Below are 26,994 nucleotides of genomic sequence, written 5' to 3' on the forward strand. Positions count from 1 at the left end.
AAAGCGGCGCCGGTGCTGGGCAGGCCGGGCCGGGCAGTGCCAGCGGAGGGTTCGCGGAGGGGCCGCGGCCGCGCTGCTCGCCGGGCCCAGGCGCAGCCCCACCAGCGGCGGGCGCCGCCATGGCAGAGGGCACCCGGGACGAGCTGTTCCTCTACATGATCTCCTGCTTCAGGCCGCGGCTGAAGCAGTTCATCCAGGTGCAGCCCGTGCTGGACCGGCTGCCCTCGCTGAGCGCCGAGGACCGGGACAGGGTCCGTGCGGCCGCCGAGCAGCGGGGCGCGGCGGCGGGCGCCGAGGAGCTGCTGCAGGCCGTGGAGCGGGGGCCCCGCGGCCGCGGCCCGATCCGCGAGTTCCTGCAGGCGCTGGAGTACGGCGGCTGCAGCCTGGCCGCCTGCTACGCCAACCCCAGCCTGAGCCAGCTGCCCTCGCCGGCAGAGGAGGCCGAGCACGACCTCTGCGTGCACCTGGTGCAGCTGCTGCACGGCACGCTGGTGGACAGGATGCGCGCCGGGCCGGTGGCCGAGAAGTGCCTGCAGATGGAGATCTTCCAGGAGGAGGACGTGGAGCGGGTGAGTACGGGCGCAGGCAGTGCCACAGACACTGGCCAGCCACAGGGGCTGTGGGGCAGGTAGGGAGCCACAGCTACAAATGGCAGAGTAAATGCAAAAAATAAAAGGGGAGTTCCCAGACTTGGGGGAAAATAGATAATGGGTCCAGGTAAGCCGGTGAAGATTGTTGACAGTGGGCCAGCAGGTGGCATGCCAGCTAAGAGCCTGGCAAAGAAAAATGCCAGGAACAGAGGGCTGGACCAAGACAGTGTCTAAGTGAAGAAATATGTCAGACTTTACTTTACTTATCATTTTACCACAGACCTTAGGCTCAGAAGATCATTGTCTTTTGGCCCTTGAATCATACCAGGAAGTAGTGATGGTCTGTGAAGTCCTAAATAATACTGAGTTAAAATAAAGCAAGATTTTCTGTCCCCTTTTTTGCTATAGGTTCACTGAGGACTATCACACTAGACAATGACGTTTGCAGAAATACCAGTTGTTAACCTTTGATGAGAATATTGTCCAGTGTTTATTCCACTCGGCTAAGAATGTCTTGCCTGGAATGTGAAACCTACTTGAAACTAAAAAAACCAAAAACTTATATCCTGAAACAGTGCTAGAACAAATTAAAATAATAATTGCCATAGCAATAAGGGGAAAACTGGTAAACTAAGGGTGGAACTTAGTCACATTTGCACTCTGAGCCTTTGCATTCACTTTTGAGGATGTTTTATGCTCCATCTCAGTTAAATGGCTGTAAGATACATAATTTTGTCTTGTGACCATCAGGTGGCAGCAATGATCAGACGCACCCTTGTTATGAGGGAGCCAAGCGTGGTAACACAGTAGGCAGATGTAGAGGTTTTTAGGAAGCTACTGGCTCCGTTCCCTGGTAATAGGTCCTCATGTTCCCCTGGGTCACCTTTTTGCTGCTGGTATTTCCATCAAACAATTTAATACCCTTCACAATCCTGCCAGTTTAAACCCCAGTGGAGTTTAGGCTTTCTCATGTCTCCCACTTTCCACACACTTCCTTTTGGTCATGTATCTCAGTCAGGTGTTCCCACTTCTATGCCTGCCCATTTCCTTGCATATCAGAATGGGTCATTGTTGAGCCTTGAGGAAATGGCCCTTGAGACTGATCACCTGTCTCAAGCTGCTTTGCTCTTGGGGTCGTGGTTTTGTTCCTCATACAACCACATGTCAAATTCTGCTTGTGACAGCCTTGGGACAAGTTCCATAGCTTCTTTGAGGGCAGTAGCCTCTTTCTAGAGGCTCAGCTATTGTATTTTTAAGTGGGAGTTGAGATGATGAAGCCAGAGTTTAAGAAGGAAAATGTTCTATTTTATGTATGAGGTCATGTTACAGGTTAAGTCTGAGCTTTGATAAACTGTGTGACACCATTTCTCCTTAATCAAGATTGCCTATTCCCTAAGCCGTTCTAAACACTAGTTGTTATTCCACAATACTAATAACTATTATATAGTGGTTACTGTTGTAACCATTGTCTGGTACTACCAGTCTCTCCAATTAAGTTCCAGATCTCGTAGGTTTCATATATCCTACCCAAAACCAGATGGGATGAGCATGAGGTTGGACAAAATGGCAAGAATTCTCTTCTGATGAGTGTCAGGTCTACCTTATATCTTTATTATTCAGTATGCTTTAATTATACAGGGGAATGCTTTTTGCACCTATACTATTCTTATGAACGTCCTCAGACCATTTCCAAAGTCTGTGTGAGGGTTGTTTCTGGTCTTTTATTTTTGCCAGATCCAGACTGTTATTGACAATCGTGGGAACAGAGATGGTGCAAGGGAGCTACTGAGCAGAATAGTTCAGAAGAAAGACTGGTTCTCTTCTTTTTTGATTGCCCTCCGTGAAACCCAACATGAAGACCTTGCAGATGATTTAAGTGGAAATACAGGAGGTAATCATCTTATTTCACTGGTACAGATGTGTGGATTTTTAATAGCTCTTCTTTTTTTTCTTCTTTTTTTTTCTTTTTTTTTTGTACTGTTACTTAGGAAGCAGTGCAGGATTCCTACCATATTATTTTAATGAGACACTGGGACTGATGCTTTTGTTTGTCCAGGGATTTCAAAATCAAGTTATGTAACAGTTTAATTGGTAGATTTTTAAATACTGAAAATCCTTATTAAGCAATATGAGAATTACAACAGTATGGATTTAGTTGAAATTAAACTGAATCTTGCTTTTAAAACCATTGGTTTTCAGTGTGATTTTTATAATCATTCATAAACATACTTTAAAAATTAATTTGAACAAACAAAACAGACTTTACCTGAATTTCTTCTTCAGTACAAGTGGTTTCTTTACAGAACAGTTTACAAATATTTTTGTCATTTTAAAGTACTTTGCATACGTTAAGACATTCAAAAGTCTCAAAACATTATAAAATTTACTAAAAATAATGCAATAAACTAGTAAAGGGGCTACTCCTTTTCATTCCTGTATAATGTTTATAATACTGTAAAGTTATCCCATTCTTAAATATAAAAAAGAAAGCAGCCCCCAAATAATTTATCCGTTATTTTTGGTCCCCATATGTTTTATAAAATTTTAGTGACTAAATTACTTTAACAGATTTCCCATTTAGCAGCTTCAGCCTGCTCACTTGAGGAGCAGAGCTGTCTCTGTGCTTTTAGTTGCTGCATATGGGTCAGAGCATTAAGACTGAGGTAGGAGGCACGTGAGGGTGTCTCTTCCAGCTTTGGACAGAAATCAGACAGTGTTCTCCCAGACACACACAGGCAGCTGTGAGATTTGAGGATGCAGTTCAAAGATGGTTGGTTGAGTGTTGCAGTCTGCAGGCCAAGTCTGAACCTGAGATCATTTTGAGTGGAACTTAGGTGCTGGGAATAGCTAATTTTCATTCTGTGTTGCAGCTGTGTGAGGTTTAAATTATTGTTTTCACTACTTTGCCATCACTAAAGTAAACAAAGTAACAAATATATAAATTATTAATATTCTTTTTTTTTCTATTCTTTTCACATTTTGCATTTCTGAATTTTTAGTATAGTGCGGACTGAAGTTTAATTCAGTTGTTTGATGGACTACAGAATGAATACATTTATTCCACAATTTCTTTGTAATCTTGGGTGATGTAGGCCCCAAAACAAACTACAGACTGATGTGTAAAGCATGAATGGTGTTGCTCTTACCAGAGGATAAGTAATTTTCCATGTACACAGCCCTGTATGTGTCTAGAAATGTAAAATGTATGGTTGCAGGAGCATGCTCTGACATAAGGTCCTAGAGAAGAAACAGCTTCATTAGGCATTGTGGATGAAGAACACTGCTGCTACATTTTGTCATTGCAGCTTGACCCCCTGTGATTTCTTATAGTAAGATATGTTGTTATTAGCACAGAAATTGGGAATTTCATAAAAATAAATCTATTAACCTCTTTAAATTTAGTTTCTAATTGTAATTTCTAATAGTAAATTCTTAGCAAATATTTATATGAAGGTCAAAATTCCAGATTATAACATTTGAGTCAAGACCAAGACCATATGTTATACTGTTATGTGCCTGATAAATACAGGTTAGTTCTGTGTTTTCTAGGCTCCACACTAAAAGAAATGAAATGTTTTGTAGAACTGCCTTAGAATTTCTCTGTATTTTCTGGGAACAGAGAATAAACAAAATGGGATGGAGCAGACTACGAGTGAAGAAACAGAAGTTACAAGCCAACCAGGATACGTCACAGAGGAGAATTTGAAACAGGAAGAAAATGTGGATGACAGTTTCAGCAGTGAGAACAGTCTGTTGGAAACATCCATAGAAAAGAATTCTGTGATGTCAGGTTTGTCCACTAACTGGTATTATGATCTGGTACCTGTGTGAATAAATGAGTAGTTTTGAAATATATTTCAATACTTTTGATAGAAATATTACTATTATTAGGTTAGTATTTTATTTCACACCCATCCATAGTAGGCCTATACTATCCAGTGACAACATTAGGTTAACATTATCAACTCTGTACAGTGTTGACTGAATTTAAGATAAGAGGAATGTTTTTATGCCACTAAAACTGCAACTGTATTAAGTACTTCTTTCTAGAAGGCTGGAAATGCTGTATAGAAAAGCATTTTTGTTTTGAGAAGTCCTTCAGTGTTGTCCGACGAGTAATTTTTTCTGTTCATTTTAAGGTTTTTTAACTTACAGAATATCAGACAACCTTTCTCATGTCACATACACACTCAGAAGTACATTTTTAGTAAAAATGTTTCGGAATGGGTGTGGCCTGTTGTTCATTTAGACCACTCTTAAAAACATGCCTTGGGAGTTGATTATGAGTGACAGCAATTACAGCAACAATGCCCAAACACAGCTGTGAACCAGTGATTCAAACATGCACTGCATGATTCAGGAACTGTGTGTGTTCCAGGTTCTCATGGAGCTCAAACAATAGTTACAGCTAAGGTTAATCCTGCCTGAAATTATAGTGGGCTTTCTCAGCCAAAGGAGTAGGACAGCTAAGGCTGCTCTGTTTTTATCAAACATGGATAACTTTTTTAAAATGTCTCTGAAAAGCTGGAGCCTTTCAATGTGCAACAGTAGTAGCCTATTTCTCTTTTTGCATGATATTAACAGGATGTCACACTGCTTTGTAGCAAGTACAGCAAAATTATCAACTTGGTTTTCCTGGGTTAGAACATAATATGTCAGTATAAAGAAGAGGTGCCAAAAATTTAATGATAATTCAGAGTAGATGAGACTGGATTATTCTTTCTGGATAAAGCTAAGGGTCTTATTGGGCCTACTAAGGGTAGGTTTTCATTGCTGTTAGCCTGATCTTCTACTTGCCACTAGTTGGGTTGAGAATTACAGAAAATGAGATCTATCAGTTATTAACTAGTGTGCCACAAGCTAATTGTGAATAAAAAACTGTTCTCAGCACAGAACTGGAATTAATAGAGTGGGTATTAGCAGTCTGGGCACTTGAGCAGATCTGTGCAGTGAAATGGCTAAGGGGATACAGAGTACATGTATTCCATCAGTTTGGTTCAGATTGACTTCAGTCTCATGTGGACTGTGCACCTGCAAGTAATTAGAACAAATCTCATTTGGTTTCTGCTGACAGTTCATTCCTTCTGATCTACACCAGCTCTGTGCTATGAACCAAAGTGGTGTAAGTGGGGACAACTGACAGATTACCTGAAAACATGCAGTTCTGAGATGAACCAAAGCAGCAGTGTAGATGCAGGGTAACAAGGGCTGCCATGAGGCAGCGCTGCTTGGAGATTTCTGCAGAGAAACTGCCTCACATTCAGCCATCCTCGAGTGCAGCAGCCTTTGATATTAATGCACTTGTACACTCAGACTTAACAGTGCTCCAGTCTTTTTTCATTTCCTATGACCATCCTTTCTCATGATTTCATGAGAGAGTAATTTTAGACCAGGAAGATTAAAATACAAATGGAACCCAGATTCTACTTCCAAGTGAGCTAGGAACCCACCTAGTTTGTAATTTGATGCTGTCAAGTGTACTCAGTTTTGCAGTACAGTCCTACAATTCCTTTATGTCCTGAAAAGGACATATTTCAAGAAGAAGCTTTTCAGGTAATTTGAAATTACTGCCATTTGCATTGTATCTGGAGCTTCCTCTAACCCTCTTATTTAGGTAGATGAAACAGAAGGTATGAGAGCAGTAAGGCCATAAAAACAAGTAGAAATAGATCATTGAGCCTAAGAGATAACTAGAGAAAAATTGAGCATGCAAAAACGCAGATGAGAAACTTCACACGCAAAATTACACAAAATCAAGTAAATTCACTAGGTTAACATGGATTAAGTTGCTGCAGTTACCTATATAAACACCAATTTAAATAATAGCAGCTCTCTTTTTCAAGGCTTGCTTGTCATTGCATTCCATTCCATTGTCTCTCTACTTATTTAGTACTCAGTGTAAAGTGACTGAAAATCTTCCTGTGAAATCATCCTGTGAAATTCCACATTACAATGTGCAAGCAGGACTCTAAGGGAAGATTAGCAGAAGTGGTAAAAACAGCTGTTAGGATAATAACTCTTTTATTTTCATTTTTTTGAAAATGCTTACTGCTTTGGGTTTTTTAAAATTTATTTTCTTTTAAAATAATTCAAGTAAGTTGCTACAGTTGAAAAAGGAGAACATTGTTCTATTTACCTTTCTTTTGGAAGATGAGTATTTTGCATTTCACATCATCACTGACGTTTTCTGTTGAGAGATTGTTGTATAAGGCATGCTGCACATTGTAATTCAGATAATTGTGTACAAAACACTTTATAGATTCATATTCTCAGGACTTTTAGAAATTCATTTTAGATGGGACACCATATGGAATAGATACAGAGAATTTTAATTTTGTCCTATTTTTTCCCTATTTTATGTGGATTTCTGGAAAGTGAAAGCAAGAGATAGCAGTGTCATCTTCATAGCTGGGAGTTCTTACTAATTCTACTAATTAGTTTGTCACAGATCTTTGAACATGGCTTGTAACTGTGCCTTTCAGTTGATTGCATTCATTTGTTAGAAAAACTACTAATGCCTGACTCCTAGTGGTAGCTAAGATAGCTTCATAACTTTACTGAGTGCAGAATAGGTTCAATTTCCACCTCACTCACCAAGACTTTATAGTGTATATTTCAGGCATTCCCTTCTAGGACTCCATAAGTGCTGAATTCCATTCAGTGCTAAATTCTCATTCACAGAATCTATTTTGCCTTATGAATATTTTTTGGGGACAATAAGTTATGAAAAATGTCTATGGACCATAATAGGATATTCACTGGAAATAACTTGATGGAAACACAGGCCCATTGTTAATTGCTCTTGCTAATTAAGCAAAACATTGGTCAACACTATTATTGTGGCTGTTTCCATCTGACGCTGTGGGCTCAGCTGCAGAGGGCAAGCTGGCAGCTCAGGGTGATGCTGTTGGCGGCAGGTTTTCCCGGGAGAGCCGGGTGTCTCTCTCCTCAGATGCCATGGAAGGGCTGAGCTTTGGGAAGCGCGGATTCCCGAGCGGCGCTGGTGCGAGGCGGGCCCGGCCCGGCAGAGGGCGAGCGGAGCGCGGCCATCCCCGAGCGGCGCCGCCGCTGCTGCTCCGCGCCATTCGATACCGCCGTCGCTGCTTGCAATTGTCGGGAACTGCGCTTTGCTCTTTCCATGTAATACCAAGAAACTTAGAAAAAGAAAAATCGCAATTCTGGTTTTGTTTTTGTTCTGCTGCAGGTGTAGTTTTCATGGCTTGCAGTGAGTAAAAGAGAAAGTTCCGTTTGCCCGCAACTCTTTTTTCTTTTGGCTTTTCACCTTTCTGGAAAGATACAGTAAAATAGGACTAAAGGGGATTAAGCAGGTGGTGATGTCTGGAACCCCTGGTTTTAGGCAAGAAATCATGACCCATAGTGCCTTACCTCTGCCATGCTTTGGATATTGATCTTCCACTCCATATTTTCTTACACAAGAAAATGAATTATATTGTTCATTTTTTTAATCTCTACCAAAAATAGAGAAAGTTAGATCTCAGCCATCCCCACCTGACATTCATCTAACCTACTTTAACAACTCAGGGGGAGAGCAAACAATACACAATTGCCATTAATATTTGTACAGCAAATGTATTATGCTACATTTCTTTGTGTTTTTCATTTAGAGTCAGATGTCTCCATAGGAGATGGAAGTGTCAGTAACTTGAATGGAAACTTGGAACAGAGCTGCACAACCAGTGATTCAGGTACGTTTCCCTTCTGTTATTATTTAGTAATTGCAGAGTAAGCTCTGGGGGAAGTATTCTGTGAATGGGCTAAAATGAAACTCAGTGAAGGGCTTTCTTTCACTGTAAACTCTAGTTCACCATATTTAGATGCCAGTTTGTTCAAATTAATTTACTTTGTTGGAAAACAGATGCCATTTTAGGCATTTTAGGTCCCAACCGTCTGGTAATGGTCTGGACCTAAGTCCTAGCCCCAAAACAGTCAATTTACTGAGATCATCTGAACAGGGCTCTAGACATCATCATCGTACTAACTGGTCAGTGAGGCAGAATGATGAAATCACACAGGCTGAAGGGACTAGAAGTCAGCCAGTGCAGTCACCTGGACAGATATTCGTAACGCTGCCACACTGACGTGTTTCTTTTGCTCTCAGAGAGGAGCTAGATTGTGCCTGGCCCCCACATAGGGTGAGAGGGAATAGGAATGTTTTAGAGGCAGTGAAGGTGAGCAGAAGCATCTCCTGGGTGCCTGCAGAACAATAATGAAGGTCCACTTTGAGCCCAAGTACTTTAGTAGCCCTATTTGTAAAAGCAACCTGAGTAGTGGGGGTTGCTATCTGAGGATCTTTGTGAACCTCACATTTAAACACATGTGCATGTTCTAAATACAGTTTTAAACTAGATATTGGACTGTGTTTAAATGATACTTAGCAGACAGGTATTATTTTGCTATGTATGAAGTCTGAGTGAAACTATACATTGCTGTTGTAAAAGACATCCCAGTATTTTTTGTCTTTTTTTTTTTTTTTCAAACCTCAGGCAAAGCAAACTGGGAGGTGTCCACTATTGTGATGAGCCTGTTTGCCTATACAGAATTCAAGAACTACTTTTTGGAATCTAGATTTTATAACATTTGTGCTGGGACTATGTCTTGTACAAGGGCTAGAAAAAATTCCAAATGCCTTTCAAGCCAGCTGGGCCTAATAAACCTAGTATCACATCAGTAAGGTCACTGTAAATATTATATTTCTTATACCTGCAAAGTGTTCGTTATAAACACTTTTTAAATACTTTGAAGCTTTAAAGTATTAAAATCCACATATTTTATAAGTACACAGAAAATTCAGGATAGCTCAGATCTAAATTGCTACACTGCAGCTAAGATTTTAGTCTGTATGTTGCCAACTCAAGAGAATTTACTTTGCACTTCTTTAGCAACTGAGGAAATTCATCAGTCACATTGTATTTTTTTGCTCACTCTGTCACATGAAATGTCTGGGCACTGGAACTTCTCTGTTCTGTGGACAGACAGACACACTGTATCAGTTGCTCAGGCTGAGCCAGGCTCATGACATTTGGCAGAACATATGTATGTGAGTATGGCCTCATCCTTTGAGATTGCTGAAGTATTTCTCAGTAAGCAAAACAGGCATTTGCTGTGTCCAGTAATCCTGAAAAAAAACCCAAACACTGCAGTTTTGTGAAGAATGGAGAACAGATTTTTTCAGTGTTTACTTGCTATATGTTCTGTATTCATGTGGTTTTTAAAAGCAAGTAGTTTAAAAGTTTTTTAAAACATCCATGCTTTTTAATCATGTCTAGTAAACTCAGTGAGAGCAATAATGAGAAAAAATTTCTAAGAAGATGCAGATGCACTATTAATGGGTTTTTGTAATTTCAAATGTTACAGTAAGGCTGTTGTATTAACAAAGAAGTTCATTATTACACACTGACATTATTTGGATTTTAATGCAAAGAATCATGTGGATTCAGCTGCATTTTTATGTGCAAGGTTCATTTCACATTTTACAGAATTGTGTAGTTAGGACAATAGAATAATTACCGTGTTTCTTTTAGCCCAGAGCAGCAATTCACATGAGCCTTGTATGAAGGCAGACAACTTCCCTAATGCTACACTCTGCTTGATGAAAAATCTTTAAGGATTTAATTCTTTAATCTGTGAAAAGATTCCTGTATTAGCCTTTATCTAAACAAGGGCTGAAGAAGCTAGGAGAGAGCTAAGTTAAATATTTTTCAGGCCTGGACTGTTAATTGAGGATGTTAAGGAACTGAAATTTAACCAAACAGATGGGTGATAAAGTGCTAGTTTCAATATGATTGAGCTATTGAATTTAGCCAACCAGAAAGCAAACAAATGCTCTTCCTCAAAAGAGAGCAGTAGAGTCAGATAAATAACAGCAAGTACTCTCTGGTGCAAATGTCCCTGTGTCCAGGTAGCACTGCACTCACACTAAAAGGCAAAACAAGCAAAAAACACTTTAGAATGGCATTCAGATGTTTCCATCAGCAGTGTTTTATCAAGCTTCATTACTTTTTGTTAGTTTAATTTTATTTAATGGAATAAGAAATACTAGAAAAATATACTTACTTTGTGTGTAATGTATCAGTGATAATAAAATCCTCATGATTCTGCACTGAATGATATCATCAGGAAACAAAACTAGGGTTTTTCTCCCCTAATTTTAATCTAATAGAATGAATTTGCATTTTCTTCACTGAGGGAAGTTAATACTTGAAGAGTGATCTAAATTTATTTGTAGCAAAAAACCCCCATGAGAACTCAATTGAAATACATCTTTCTGATATTGAGATGTATATACAAGTTCTGACTTCCTAAATATATGTAAACTCAAGAGACTTGATATGCTTTTCTTAAGGCTCAAAATAATTCAACAGGTTTTTTTTTCACTTTTACATTTAGAACATAGTTGGTTTCTTCTGCAAGCCGCATTTCCAATAAGAGATGGAAGGCTTTGGCCTTAGGTGGCAGATATAAATGGCTTTTTAATGAACATCCAGTTGCATTATGTGTGTGTCAGACTAAGAAGCAACACAATCTACCATGAGTAGGTGTGACACATTCTACAGTTAGCTCCATCTTGTATGGGCAATTGAATTTTTTTATCTATTTGGTCTCTATACTTTATAACTCCCTTGATCATTTTAAATGTTCCATATCTATTTTTCTTTCTATGGCTCCATTTTTCATTCTCTGGGAAGTATTTATAAAGGTAACTCCCTTGTAACCAAATAAATTTCAGTATTTATAAAGGAGAACGTCACAGAAGCTTGGCTAGGTTATAAATACCACAGCTCCAAACACAACCTTTGTTGGTCCCAGTGCTACTGAACTGTATCAATTGAATTTATACCTAATAGCAGTCATTTCAACATAGATGGGGGAAACTGTACTGTGGTTTATTCCTCCTGCCCTGAGTGCTGACTGGATGGAAGCAGTTCTGATCCAGAGTGGCACAGGTCCTCAGAGCAACACTGTCTATGCTAATGTGCTGTTTCTATTCATAAGATGCCTCTGAGTAAATTAATATTTTTCCCTTTGACATTTTTTCACTCCTCTAATACATGTTCTGTGCCTCCTGTTTGAAGCTTATATTTCATTGTACCCTTAGATGAAGATGAAGTGGAGAGGAGAGCCTCACCTGAGCCAGATCTGACCCTGAGAGATTACCAGATGGAAGTTGCAAAGCCAGCATTGAATGGGGAGAATATTATCATATGTCTCCCTACAGGCAGTGGTAAGACCAGAGTGGCTGTTTACATTACCAAAGATCACTTGGATAAGAAGAGAAGAGCATCAGAGCCTGGAAAAGTCATAGTACTTGTTAATAAGGTAAGTTGGTCCATTTTTTAAAGAATAATATTTTTCAAACATCATGCATTGTTAATACAAACATTGTAAGATGAATATAAAGACAATTCTCAGCTTCTCCAGGTATATTTTGTTTTAAAGACGTATAGATCTAGACTGTCATCTCCATTGTGCTATTAGCCTTGTGTAAGCACAAATTACGTTAGTGTACCCCAGTGCAAGTGCAAATTTAAATGTGCTGTAATAACCATATTATTGGGAAAAGTACAATTTCATTTTGTAATGAATTTTGAAAAATAAAAATATTTTTCACATTCTGAGTTTCAGTTTGTTAATGAAGGCCACCTGATGAGTCTTACAGTAGTAATATATTGTCAGATTTTCTGATAGTTGCTTTATTTTTTTCAGTTAAATTTAGCATTTATAAATTAATCTTCTATTGTAATATCAAAATATAGAAATACATTAAAGAATTTTACTGAAATTATAAACAATGTCCATATTATCTTATAAGATAAATGTGAAAGCACTTTATAAGCTCAGTTAAATAGCCAGAGCATGCATGGTTTGTTCATTTTTTCAAAGGCTCAGTTAAGCCAAAGTTCTTGGGACAAAAAGGTTCCACAGGAGAAGTTGCAGGGGAAAATTGGTTTGGGGATTTTTGCTGCCTAATTTTCTTTTGTTCATCTAACAACATTTGTGGCAAACGTCCATGTATTTTTAATCCTGTGTTTAATATGTTTTAAACTCTTTGAAAACTTTTTCTCAGGTTCCATTGGTAGAACAGCATTTAAAAAGAGAGTTTAGTCCATTCCTGAAGCGTTGGTATCAGGTTATTGGATTAAGTGGTGATTCTCAGCTGAAAATCTCATTTCCTGAAGTTGTCAGAAGAAATGATGTCATCATCAGTACAGCACAGATCCTTGAGAATTCACTGTTAAATGCATCCAAGGAAGATGAGGAAAGTGTCCACTTATCAGGCAAGTATTTTAATCTGAAATTTTTACAGAGGGTATAAAAGTATGTCTCTATTCTGGAAAGTTGCAGAGTAAAAATGTGCCACAATCAGTAGGGTTTTTCAATTTATTTGTTTTATAAATACAAGTTGTAGTAAAATCATATCTCAATTAACAAGCATGCAGGCCAAAATTAGACTCTGTGCTTTATTTGTACTAAATACTTGTCATGCTTCCTATTTTATCTAAATAAATTCTTAAGCACAACTTTGTGCACATGCAGTTGTACTGGTTCCACTTTCCAAGCTTGGCAGAGCGTTAAATCATGTCAGACAGAAGCCATATACAGGATGAGAAAAAAAACTGTCAAAACTCAAATGCACTTGGTAGTTTGAGAAGTACAATGGAACAAAAGATAAAAGCCAATCTGTCGTAAAAGTTATATTCTTTAAACTCTTGTAATTTTGCTAAAATACAGCAATATGATGGCTTATAACTGTGTCTCTCTGAGCTCAGCAGATATAAAATTCTCCTACAACACATGAAGGAAGTTGAAGAAAGCAAAAGATAAAGAAGGAAAGATTGTTTTCGCAGAATGCTGAAGTGGCAAGTGATCTGGAAGATCACAAATCTGTCAGAGAGGTACAATTACAGCAGCCCATGAGGTCAGCTTCCAGGCTTGGGCTGCAGTGACCTTCCTCTGTGAGATGTTAGCTTCTCCCTCTATTTGCCTGCAATCAGCTCCTTTTCAGATGGTGAAGAATGTAGGGGAGTACTGTGATATTCAAAATAACGGCCCTGAGATAAAAGTATTGGTCTGGATGTCACAGACAGCAGAGAAAGCTGAGGGGTCTGTCAGTGCCTGGTGCTGACTGGGGTACTGCTTGATCCAAACTAACTCCTGCAGAACCACTTGGTACCTCAGAATTGCATTCCCTCCTTCAGAATGCCTTGTTATTAACCTAGGCAGAGTACCAGCAATTTTCTTGTACTTATTTTCTTTCCACTGCATCTTAAGTTAATAAACTTTCCTACATCTGAATCATTTTGGAATGCTGTATGGAGTCATCTGAACATTTCTACTGGAACTGCTGGCCTGTTTGGAACTGGGCTGAGTCCCAACCAGATTGTGTAATGAAGTGGGTTGAATGGGTTTCACACTTTGTGAAGTTTCCTTCATAAGGAGCTACATTTTTTCCAGAACTCGGGCTGCCCTACACCTCAGGGGTTTTTTTTCCGTTCTATTACACCTGTGCTCGTAGGTTCAGCTGGACCAAAGCCAAGCAAGCATGAGCACAGCCAGCTCCATTCCTGTGGCTGTGACTTGGGTAACTCACAGCCTTTATAAATCATCCTAATTAGTTTCAAGTTTTTGTTCAGATTTCTCTGCATACTTTTTTCATCTGTTTCCACAGAGGTCTGCATTACACATGATATGGAATTCCAGCCTCAGTGAAATGATGGGGGCTCTCTTAATTGCATTTTATCAAATGTTTACTCTCTTTACCTAGGGCTGAAATCACTGTATGGACTTTCTAAAAGCTGTGTATCACTTCCTTAGTAGAAGAAACACATCCTTTCTGGTAGGTTAGTTTCTACACAAGTAGTTATAGAATATGCATGATGGAGATGATGGTCAAAATCAGAGGCAGTAAGTTCATGTTGGCAGAAGAACTGAGCAACTGCCAGCACTGTTTCTGAAATCTTGCAGTGTGTAGAAATCTTGAAAATAAATAAGAATTTAGATTTGAAACTACATCACTTCAGTGCATACTGGCTTCCTGAATCACTCTGAAGGCAATCAGCTTTCCCCTGTGACATGGAGCATTGGCTTTGCTAGCAGAAGTGTTTGGTGTAGCCTTTCCAATATAATTTCCTTTGTTTAGTCTCCATCCTTCTTTAGGTTCCTCAATACCAGCTGAGACTGATTTAGCTCTCTGTTAATTTCCAGCTCCTGCTGCCAGTTGTTGTGAACTGACTTATAGTGGTGCAACAATTTGAGCACATCAATATGTTTACACACAATGTGTAAACAAGACCATGGAAATTGTCCACATTAAAAAATTATGTAGAAGAGTTTAACTCTGATCATTTCAGTGATCTTCTTTACAGTCATGTCCACAAACTGAATTCAAATTGTTGGAAATAATGTAAAACTAGAGAGTTACTGGCCAGCTACAGAAGGACTGGGAGCTCCTATAAACCAGTTTTGCTGCTAGAGAAACAGAAAAATGTTCGTGATTCTTTCAGCTCAGAACCTTGAAATATATGTCACTGGCTGCAAGTGCAGAAAGATTAAAGATATGTTTTCTATATCTTTTGAGAAATTTGAAACAAAAAATAATTTTATTTTTCTTCGTTGTACCGTATATTGTTTGCATGTAAATATACTGTGACCAAAAAGTACATTACACCTGTCTGAATTTCCATCAGTTTCCTCCGCTACAAGAGAGAGATGAGCATTAGTGCTCCCACTAATCTGTTTGTTCTTTCCAGTAACACATCCATAAAGTAATATAAATCTTTTAACTGGACACTAATAGGGAGGAAATCTCTGTGTTGCTACAAAATGAAGCATATTTTGACCACAGCAAGCCTTTCAAGAATGTCTGAAAGGCTTCTAACATATTATGTATCTTCTCAAAAGCAAACAAAATGTAGTTTGTCAGACACAGTTATGGACATAAAAGATAGTATTGAGTTCAACTATGAAATGTTCTTACCCCTGGTAAGATATGAACAATATTTCTCTGAAATTCTTTATATAATCAGATTGGTTTTGCAAAAACATAAAGTCTTTTTTCCATTACATGAAATGTAAAACTACTTGGCACATCAGGACTGTAGCAAAGGTTCCAAAGTCCATTAAATATATTCAGCATCCATCCACACCTTTCTCCAATACTTCAATTTCCTAGTACATTAGTTCTCAGACAAACTGATGGGTTCTTTTCAACACCATCCTTACTTGTTACAAGATTTAGTCATGCAAATTCTGCATATGAAATAGAATTATTCACTTTAGGAGTCTTTTTTTTTTCCAGATTTTTCCCTCATCATCATCGATGAGTGTCATCATACTCAAAAGGAAGGTGTCTACAATAACATAATGAGACGTTACTTAAAAGAAAAGATGAAGAACAGGAAGCTGGCAAAAGAAAACAAGCCACTGATCCCACAGCCTCAGATTCTGGGACTTACAGCCTCACCTGGTGTAGGAGGTGCAACATCCTACTCAAAAGCTGAAGAGCATATTCTGAAAGTAAATAGCCCTAACACTTACAAACCATCAAAGGGATATTGTCTTCTTCAAGTAAAACTTCTAAAGTCAGTTTTAGGCTCCAAATAGACAATCTGATTTTTTTTTTCTTGTGTACATGGAAGTCCAGCTCATAACCATTAAAAAATAATGGACATCCATATACAAATAAAGGTTACGTTACAGGAGGAGTAAGGTTACTGAAAAGGGAAGTTAAATAGTTGCCTCACTTGAAAAAAATTCCCAAGATCAGAAGCAAGGAATCCACAATGTAGTATGGTTTTAAGGTTACTGAAATTCCTATTATTCCATTGATGGCTTATAATTTACTGTGTATTTCTAAATACTAGAGACACAACATATTTTATATCTGTATTTCTAGAGTGACTAAGATGAGCATTTTTGTGAGTCCAAAAAAAATGAAAAACAATGTTTAATACTTAAACAAAGCAGAAACCACTTGTGAGATACAGGTAGCATACAAATGTGTTCTGTTTTATTCAGTTGGAGTTACTCATTGAGGTTGCATGAACACCTGACTAAAGATAGTCTGTTAAATTCTATACTTAAAGAAACTATATTTTACTTGAAATTAAATGGTTTTGCATTAGTAATAGAAAAGTAGAATTTAGCCCAGTATGGCAGTGAAAACTCCTGACTGGTAAATTGTACCAGAACAGAATGTGATATTGAATTAGTGAGGCCTGCAAGAATGTTTTATGCTGTATTGAAGCAGACAGAATTTTGAAACAAAAACTTAGAAGAAAAAGAAAATTCCTTTTCATCAACTCTGAATTCCTAGTAATAGGATTCTGGGATTTGCATCTGAAGATCAATCTGAATACGCAAGCTGAAATATACAATTACCACTGAAGACATTAAAAAGTTCCCCTGTCAGTCTTCCTTTACCATTTTCTCTGCTCAGAATAATGTTATCATTTCCCTTATTACTTAATGACATGTACATATTTTATCCTTGGAAGAGGTCAAAAGCAAAAAGGTCCAGTTCAGTTGTGTACTTAGCACAGAAATTCTCTCTATGTTTTCCTATTCCAGAAAAGATTATCTCAAATTAGCTCATAACAGCTCTTACTATTATAATTAGTCTCTAATATTTATCTTCTATTTTTTCTATTTCACCATTATATTTATTTATTTTGTGCTCTAAAATCTATTCTTCCAAAGTATCGATGCTCTATTTTCCTTCTCAAAATACTTGGTTTGCATCCTGATCTACAATTTTTTTCCTGTATGCAAGAATCACTTCTGGCCTAAAAAGTAACTTGTGCAGTTTATCTCAGATGTTTTTCAAAGACTTGGACTTTCGTGTGCTGATACTGCCTTTATCCAATTTTTGTGGGAAGAAAGCCAAGTTATCTAAACCTCAACATCTAAATAAGAAGCTCTGTTGCATTAATTCAGTTTTCATGTGAAATATTTCATTCAATATTAAAGAAATAACATTTTGTCTTCTCCCAGATCTGTGCCAATCTTGATGCATGTAGGATTATGACTGTTGAAGAGCATGCCTCCCAGCTAAAGAATCAGGTGAAGGAACCATCTAAGAAGACTGTGATTGCAGATGATAAAAAAAGGGTATGTTTTTTACAAAAAATCAGTATTAAAGTTATATTCTCCTTTAAATATGTCTTGTACGGTATCAAAAACTTTTGCCTAATGCTCTTTTTCTATGGACTTTAGATGATCCAGAGTGCTAATTTGAATATTGTTACTTTCCTCTGTTTCAAAAAGTAACAGTAAAGTTAAATAGCTCTAAATTTTTACTCATGTCAGTTATATTTTGAGTTATCTGGTCAAAAGGCCTTCTAAAGTTGAAATATTTGTATTGAAGTGATGATATTATATTCAGTTGTTGTTTTTTTTTTTAAGTGCTGTTTCTCAGTACAATTTTTGTGATATTCTGAACTGTATATTTCCATATCACTAAACGCACTTAAAAAGCCTTACTTCTTTAATTTAAGGTTTAAGTTATAAAAAAATTACTCAGTGTGGTACTAGCCAGTGTTTTTGTTGCCAGAGTGTGCTTACTTACTTTTCCTGATCAATTTATTTCTAGGATCCATTTAAAGAGAGAATCACTGAGATCATGACAGAAATTCAGAACTATTGCCAGCTGCATCCGAAGTCTGAGTTTGGAACTCAGACATATGAACAGTGGGTGATCAGAGAAGAGAGAAGAGGTAACTGCATCGCAAATATACACCAGCTTTGGATTTCTTTCTGTCGTTCTATATTAAGACCTTTTTTGTATTTTTGTTCCCTTCTAGCTGCGAAAGAAGAAAAACGGAGGGAACGTGTCTGTGCAGAGCACTTGAAGAAATACAATGATGCTCTCCAGATAAATGACACCATCCGAATGGTGGATGCCTACAATCACCTAAATAACTTCTATAAAGAGGAGAAAAGTAAGAAGACAGTAAGGAGTGATGATGATGATGATGAACCAGCAGTATCAAAACAGGATGAAACAGATGAATTTCTAATAGGTTTATTTCATGGTGAGTTTGAAATACATTGTGATATTTAATATTTGAAATCCATAATTGTGCACTAACATGGTTTACATGGGCCCATTAGTTATTGCCTCCTGGAAACTGCTGTGTTGTTTATTATCACAGTGCCTTGATATCCCAGTTCATACACTTTCGAATGCATTAAACATCATAGTGGGATCATGTCATAATAAGTAACAATGGTTCTTCACCTCCCACCCAATGCCACCTTTGTTTTTGCTGCCTGTAAGTAAAAGCTGTTTTCTGCTTTTATCCAGTGAAGTGTCCCTGAGGACACTCTTAGCAGATACATAAAATATGTATTTCAGTAGACACTCTGGGGGCGTAAAAGGTTGAGCAAATGGAATACAAAATAATGACTTTATGATTTCTTAACCAACCCTTTCTGCCAAAGTTCGTTTGTCTATGTACTAAGAAAGGAAAGTGCTGACTTTAAGTTAGTTTCAGGCAAAGAACATTTAGTTAGAGAATTAAACAAAAGATCAAACTGCAAAGACCACAGTTTTTTTTCAGATCAGTCACTTTGGAACTAGGCTTCATTCATTAATCTTTTTTACTCAGATTTTTTCCTTTACTGCCTTTGCAAGCAGAAAGAGCTAGAGAAGTTTGCTCCCATCACCCATGGCTCTTGGGTGGTACAAACAGAAATAGATTATACTGCAGAATGTGACCCAGCTACGTGTATTCAATGAACTATAAATTTTTCTCACTATTGTTGAGAAATGAAAAAAAAAAGAATGAAAACTATAAGTTAGATAATGTCAGCATGGTTTTAATGACTCTTCATACATGTCTATGCTTCCTTGTTTAGATTTTCAGTAGTGAGCTGTTGCTGAGAACCAAAAATTTAAAACAACTAAAAATGAAACTCAGTTTTATAAGTGTAATTTCTGGTTGCTTTTATTTTGGAAGGTAAATGAAGTCCAAAGAACCTGCCAATGAAAAATAAATTCCATTTTTTTAGGATTTTACCACTGAAAGTGCTAGGATTAATAGAAGAATGTCTAAAATTTCTCAGCTTTAAGAGCAGAATTCATCTTTGGGTGATAAGTGCCATGGGGCACTTAGTGTAGGTTTAACTAAGGTGGAAAATTGTGGGAGTTTGTTACATTTATCTATTTTTTGTATGTGTTTCTATGTTTGATTGGATTCAAAAATATGAATAAGACTAGTCATAAAGTCACTATCTAGGTAGAGTAACAGTTTGTGGTACATTGAGTATGATTGCCTTGGACTAGGTACACTGCAATAGTCTGCACAGGGTCATGACATCAGTGTACGAACACACCGAGTCCCTGCCTTGAAGTGTTCTTGTGTTTCATAATCATCTGATAATGACATAGGTTTTTAAATATGGTAAGTTTTTAAAAATTTAAAACACAGAGGAATCCTCCTTCCTTCTGGTCAGTAGAGCCAGTTGAAGAGAGTCATTCATTTGACAGTTCACTGAGTGCATTGTAATGTCTTGGAGCTGCATATCAATGACATGCCCATGCTGGTGTCTGCTTTACTGCATGTTTCTAGTGGGGATTCCTACTTTAATTCATGTCCTATGGACAATTGATGTCTAAATTTATAAAACCATTACCAGCTCCAAGGCTGTACATATTAATCTGTTTCTCCTTGTAAGACATTTTTCTATTATTTTAAAATAGTTTTGTAAATATTATAAGCTGTGATTTAATTCTTTTTACCGTGCATTTGACTCTGTACCAACTTTGTGTGTATAGGCAGGTTTTTTCCTTTGACTGATTCTTACTATGACATACAGGCAAAGTGTATGATGATGGTGATTTATTTTGGTTGATTAGTATGTATTTAGTGACTATAAACCCACTTCAGAAATAATTGGTATGCCCCAGCTCTTCAAACTGAATGTGAATTAGCCATGCTGGGAGAATTATATAGAAAGTTGCTCTTTGCTTTGTAGGTTTTAGGGTTTATTTTGGTTCGAGCTTTTGTTTTACATAGCTACATTTTCTTAATTTACATCTCTTCTTTTTAAAGCAAAAAAGAAACAGCTGAAAGAGTTGACTAGAAATCCAGAAAATGAAAATGAAAAGCTAACGAAGTTGAGAAATACTTTAATGGAGGAGTTCACGAAGACTGAAGAACCTCGAGGAATCATTTTCACAAAGACTCGTCTAAGTGCCTCTGCTCTTTGCCAGTGGATTAAGGACAACCCAAAATTTGAAGAAGTGGGAATTAAGGCCCATTATCTTATTGGCTCTGGACATAAGAGCGAAACAAAGCCCATGACTCAGGTATAGAACAATGCATGTCAACATTACCTCTTGTACATGATTCTGGAAAACAGCTCGTCTTAGTCCTAGGCCAGTGAACTGAAGTTCAGAGCCCAGAGTTCTGATTTCATACCAGCCAGCAACTTATCTTCATAAAGATAAATGAATAATAATGTTGACTAAAAGTGAATAATAATGTTGGAATAATTTTATTTCCACAAGCAGCAAGCTTTTTTGGCTTTGGATTCTATGGCAATAGGAGTAGCCAGCGTCCATTGCCTAGAGTAGTATGTAGTCAAGAAGGACCCAAGTTATAGCAAGGCATGGCAAGCAAAAGCAAACAAAATGGAAAGAGTAAAAATGCAATTAAATGAGTTTAAGCTTATCAGGATAACAGTAATTCACATTATATTTTAGCTGCTGAATTGAAAAATAAGATTACAAAGGCGATTATTCCTGTCTTTTTGTACTATCATTGCTTAAATCAAATTACACCAGTTTATGTGCATGCTTCACACTGATGCATAACCATTGAAAGAAAACTTGCCAAAATTGATACTGGAAATATCACTCAGTTGTGTCCATCTGTGTAGCATTACGTTGATTCCATACACCACATCTCTCTGGTGATTTACACTTGCACTAAAAACGTTTTCAAATCAAAGTACTTCGTGTCTCTTCTGTTCTCGTCCTTACTCCCCATATCAGCATTTAAGCAAAAATGGTGTGTTTTGCTGCAAGGCAGAGTCCATTTTTGTCTGCTGCCCTGAGTTTCAAGGCAAAATTCTCCCAAAAAATTCTCTCCAAAAGTTGCTTGACTTCTATCAAACTTGGAATTTAATTTCTGTGAAACATTACACAAACAAAACCAATATCTTCTGTATTTTGAAACTGAATATAGCAAATAGCAAGTTTCTGTTCCTCTGCTCAAGCTGGTGACAAACATCCAGTTGATTCAGAAGTCTGTGATTTAGATATTTTCTTTTTAAGTGTATCATTGTTGTTCTTTTTGGTGCTACTGAGATCACCAGAGTTACAGTCTCCATTTATTATGGAGAATTTTAAGTGCTTTAGAACTAGAGCTGGAAGTCTGTATTCTAATCAGAAATTACTGAAGTGATAAAAATCTTGTCTTATGGGTAAGTACTTTAAAAATTTGAAAACAATAGAACAACTATATTATCCAATCTCCTAGTACCTATGACATAGATTATGAAGTTCCAAGCCCAGTTACCATAAAAGGATTGGATTCTGCTCCCTCCTCCCTCAAAATATGGTGCTGAACTCATGTTATATTCAATAGAAGCTCCTTCTTTTGCAGGATGCTTAAATGTGGTTGTTAAGGCCACTTGATGTTTGGCACTCAGCTCAGAAATAATGGGACTTTAATTCCTGAAACTTGTTAATTAGAATAAACTGGTAACAGAAACTAGTACTGAAAGTTAATTTGATGATTTTAATTTGCAGAATGAGCAAAGGGAAGTTATTGATAAATTTCGATGTGGAAATGTAAATTTACTAATTGCTACTACTGTAGCTGAGGAAGGCCTGGACATCAAAGAGTGTAACATCGTTATTCGCTACGGCCTTGTCACCAATGAAATTGCTATGGTGCAGGTAGGAGTTTTCTGCATACATACCTTATTTTAATAATGCTTTTCTTTTTGCAGTGGGCAAATGGTGAATCATATACCTGGCATTCGGAAATAATTTTTAAATACTTGAATGCTAAAAGAGAAAATGCTCTTGCAACAAGGTTCATTTCCAATTTCCATCCTCAGTCCATATGCAATATAAAATATGCCTCTCTCTGTAAGGGTGTAGCATCAGTTCAAAATTCTACACAAATGTTAAGCTCTTTTATTAGAAGAGATACAAGAATATGGTCATCAGACCAGTTGATACAAGAGGCATTTGTGCCACCAGTGTCTGGACACCACACCATCATCAGATAAAGAGAGATTATTACATATCAGAATACCACTTTGATACATGCTTTCATGTAACTTGTGAACACAAATATTTATATATTTAATATTTAAATGCATGCTTATATTTTGGCAACAAAATGTAGTTTTGGCATTGCAAAACAGGCTAGTCCCAAATCTCCTGAGCAGTTCTCACAGGTATCATGGATGATACTGCAGAAATAGTATGTGTTATTCACTGATTCTTTATCTGTCTGAGTTAAATGGAAAAAACTGCATTTTGGGGATAGTGCAAGTGGAATAGTGCATATCTTCCATTACAAAACTAGAAAAAAATTGTTGTATGATGTAATAGGGAGTATTGTGGAGTTTATTTTTGTGTTCCTTGCAAATTGTAGGCTCGCGGTAGAGCTCGAGCTGATGAAAGCACCTATGCTCTTGTGGCTTCAGATGGCTCAGGGGCTGTTGAACGTGAGAATGTTAATATTTTTCGTGAGAAAATGATGTACAAGGCCATTCAGCGTGTCCAGAAGATGCCACAGGAAGAGTATTTAGATAAGGTATTCACTGCAACTCTTCACTTTCCCTTTAAAGAATACTGATTTATATTGTATGGAATACTTTCTATTTGAAATCTACAAATGGCTTTGAATTCTTTTGCCAATATTTGTTTTATAATCTGTTTTCTTGTCCTTTAGAAAAGTCTGGTTTTCTATTGGTAAGGGGAAAACACATGAGCAAGGGAAAATTGACTAGAAGTCATATTGACAGTGAACTCAGTAAAATAACTGAGAAAGAAAACTATAACTGTCATTCCAGCAGAATGTTACAGTGCTCTTACTGATCTGTTTCTAGATTCAGACTTTCCAGTTGCAAAGTATAGTGGAAAAACAAATGAAGGTGGTGAGAGATCAGCGCAAGACATACAAGAAAAATCCTTCACTAATAAAATTCTTATGCAAAAACTGCTCCAAGCCGATATGTTCTGGAGAAGACATACAAGTTATTGAAGACATGCATCATGTCAGTGTGAAAAAAGATTTCCAGTAAGTGTTTATGAACTACTTTATCTCTTTCAGGCAGAAACAGATTTTCCTTTCATCGAGGCTGTAACAGGGCCTGTAACCCTCTAGGCCCTGCGAGAAAAAAAATAGATTATTCCAATATTGTTGGGTCCTAGGCTCTACGGAGTTTACAGTTAAGGAGCTTGAACAAAATGTTTGTTCTTATTCCTGATTTCAAGGTGAATTGAGTTTAAGACTTCAAAAAAAGAGATGCAGCTTCTGTGGTACTGTTAACTAGGTCACTTACTATGTAGTATGGTATATATTCCATTCTGCACAGGCTAATAGTAACCTTCAGGATCAAGTACTCCCTAAATAAATGATTCAAGAATGTACACATACTCTGCAGGTCTGGGTAGTCAGAGCCAAATGATTCTCTTAAGGGTTAAGATTGAACTACAGGGAATAAAAAGAAATCCTTTAATTTTCAGGTATTATTTCGTTGACAGTTTCATGGCACCTGAAAAAACAAGCTAGATCTGTCTGTTATTAGAACAAGAGCCTGCAACTCCCACTTCAAGATGTGTGAGGAAGGATGCAGCTCCTGATAGGCAATGAAGAGGGACAGGGAGTACATGTGTATTTCATCCTTACTTAGGAGTATGAAGCATGACCTTGCATTTTCTCAGACAGTCAGAGTCTATGGCTTTTTGGGTTTCGTACCTGATTTCAGCAGTCTTAGTCACTGTTTATATATGTCTGTATGTAGCATGGAATAACCAGTGGATTCTGATGTGTGCTGTCTGTTTTTCAGAAGTCTTTATCATACAAGAGAAAATAAAACACTGCAAGATAAGCATGCTGATTACCAGACAAATGGGGAAATTATATGCAAAGACTGTGGACAAGTGAGGAACATCTTATTTTCATACTCTTGTCTGTATTTATTTCTGTCTAATGATCTTGCCTTTTTTTACCTGAAATGCACTTTCCTTCTACTTGCAGGCTTGGGGAAATATGATGGTTCACCGAGGTCTTGACCTGCCTTGTCTAAAGATCAGAAATTTTGTGGTTGTGTTTGCAGACAAGAAAACAACAAACAATATTTTTAAGAAATGGGGAGACCTGCCCATCAGGTTTCCTAGTTTTGATTATGCAGCTCATTGTCCTTCAAGTGATGAAGATTAAGGATTTGGAATGAAAATAAAAGCCCTTTTCAACTTCCCTCTGTTGATCAGAAGCTCCTGTGTCCTATAGAGCATGCTGCATCATAAGCACTGTGAAAGCTCCTGGACATAAGGAAACTGTCCTGAAGACAAAAAGCGAAACAAGAAAGGAGAAGGACAAAGTCACACAGCTGCTATCTGCACTCAGATTTGTACTCCTGGACAAAGATGGCAAATGCATTGCAGTCATGTGTATTTATGGAACAAACTCCTGTCTCTTTTCACTACAGGATGACAACACTGTCAAAAGTGTGTTAGATGACCTGTTGTCAATCCCAGAACATTGAAAACAGAGCTTAAGAGATACCATGGTCATTATTTTCTTCATGCTATTACCATTTTGAAGGTAAAGGGTCTCAAAAGAGGAGCCACGTAAAGAAGATGTCACCCCTTATTTCTGAATCACTGTTGCTACATCAGTGTTTTCATGACTGAATTCCTCCCTTCATAAATACAGCTGAAAGCTCATACAATTTGACAGACTAAAATTAGGTTTCCCTTAGAAGACATTTCCAGAAATCAAGCCCTCAACCTGAAATTGATTATTTTACTGTCCAAGAAGCACATTGCCAAAGTGACTCTCTGTGTGTCGGTTTCATGGGAATGTTAGCCTGGCTACATAATGAGGTGTGTATTTTTTTCAATAAATTGCTATAACTAACATTTACCAACCGTGATACTGTTCATTCTCTTCCACTGGAAGTATTTAGACAGTAATAATACCATAGCCTCATCCTAGAAATTTAAAGGGTAATATTCTGACTGTAAAAATAGCATGTTTCTCCATATTTATCTCATGGATAGATTTCTCCTCCCATTTTGCAAGTAAGATATTGAAGAGTGGAAGGAAGTTTTATTTGTTGTTACAACAGTAACTGAATTAATTATTAGAATAGCCTCATGGGAAATCATCCAGATATCATTCATCCTCTGAGTCATCTCTGGATTTCTTTATTAATGAGTTGTTACAGGTAAATAAATGCAATATAATGCTCTGTACATAGCATTTTCAAGTATCTGAATTAGTTTATTCACTACTTTTAAATAAGTGTAAAACACTGGTAAAAATACTACATCATTTCACAGATTTCTGCTGCATCTTCAATCAAATAAATTTCCATGGTGAGTAGATTTTCTGAAATCTGAGCTTTTTATACTTCCCTTTACCGAAGCAATGAATGTAGATGCAGATGAATTTCTGCACACGTGCTACAGACCTGTGTGACAAACATACCTGGACTTCTTGTAGTTCACCTGGGTGCTGCTGTTACACTCCCAGTTCCTAGCGTGACTGCCACATTGTCACTAGAGCTTAAAGAGTGTTTGCACAATCTCACTTCAGCTAATGCATAATGAACCTCAAATCAATCCTGCTGGTGTGTAGGGTAATGAATTTCCAGTCAAGTTATTTTCTCTGAATGGGGTTGTAAAAGACACCCATTTTGCCCATCCAGAGAGTGTGAATTTGTAAAAAACAAGCTAAATTGCTGTATTTTATCTTCTGCTTATCTCTGCTTTTATTGCCTTTAGGGACCCAATGTCCTCCAGGGAGTGTGACAAATCCTGATTGTATTTACTACTTACAGTTTTTATTAGTTCACAAATGTGGAAAGAAGAAAGTCATTTGGGGATTTGTCTAGCTATGTGTATGGCTGCTTAAGAACTGGATCAACCTCAGTTGTATGTTCATTGCTGTGTCTCCTTTTGGTCTGGTGTCATGCACGACCTACATCTGTAAATCTGCATTTCCTCACGTGTGAACAGCAAATACCTCAGTAACCTTCGAGTAGTTGCATAACTGCTTGAATAGCTGCTGGCCAAACTGAGTGTGTTTTCTGTTCCATAATTTGTCCATTTCACCAAGTGACTTACCCTCTTCCTACCCTTCCTATACTTTTATTTCTCTTACATTATGGGTTCCTCATGTTGCAGAAGTTA

General features: G+C 37.5%; 1 protein-coding gene across 1 annotated transcript; it reads left to right on the forward strand.

The window, feature by feature from the left end:
- Nucleotides 1-13: 13 nt before the first annotated feature.
- Nucleotides 14-26,636, forward strand: IFIH1 (interferon induced with helicase C domain 1). Its single transcript, XM_064718549.1, has 16 exons — nt 14-569; nt 2,325-2,481; nt 4,210-4,380; nt 8,216-8,296; nt 11,707-11,927; nt 12,676-12,886; nt 15,907-16,124; nt 17,601-17,717; nt 18,199-18,322; nt 18,410-18,640; nt 20,663-20,919; nt 22,366-22,515; nt 23,225-23,386; nt 23,682-23,872; nt 24,645-24,738; nt 24,836-26,636. Exons 1-16 carry the CDS (start codon nt 120-122, stop codon nt 25,016-25,018), a joined length of 3,018 nt encoding a protein of 1,005 aa, XP_064574619.1. The 5' UTR covers nt 14-119; the 3' UTR covers nt 25,019-26,636.
- The last annotated feature ends 358 nt before the right edge of the window (nt 26,637-26,994 follow it).

The sequence above is a fragment of the Zonotrichia leucophrys genome, chromosome 7 (assembly GCF_028769735.1).
Source record: "Zonotrichia leucophrys gambelii isolate GWCS_2022_RI chromosome 7, RI_Zleu_2.0, whole genome shotgun sequence".
Lineage (NCBI taxonomy): Eukaryota > Metazoa > Chordata > Aves > Passeriformes > Passerellidae > Zonotrichia > Zonotrichia leucophrys.

Excerpts from the sequence above, each read along its gene's own strand:
- IFIH1 (XM_064718549.1), top strand. The coding sequence starts at position 120 with ATGGCAGAGGGCACCCGGGACGAGCTGTTCCTCTACATGATCTCCTGC. Across the intron at positions 570-2,324 it reads AGGAGGAGGACGTGGAGCGG|ATCCAGACTGTTATTGACAA; the intron begins GTGAGTACGGGC and ends TATTTTTGCCAG. Across the intron at positions 11,928-12,675 it reads TCATAGTACTTGTTAATAAG|GTTCCATTGGTAGAACAGCA; the intron begins GTAAGTTGGTCC and ends ACTTTTTCTCAG.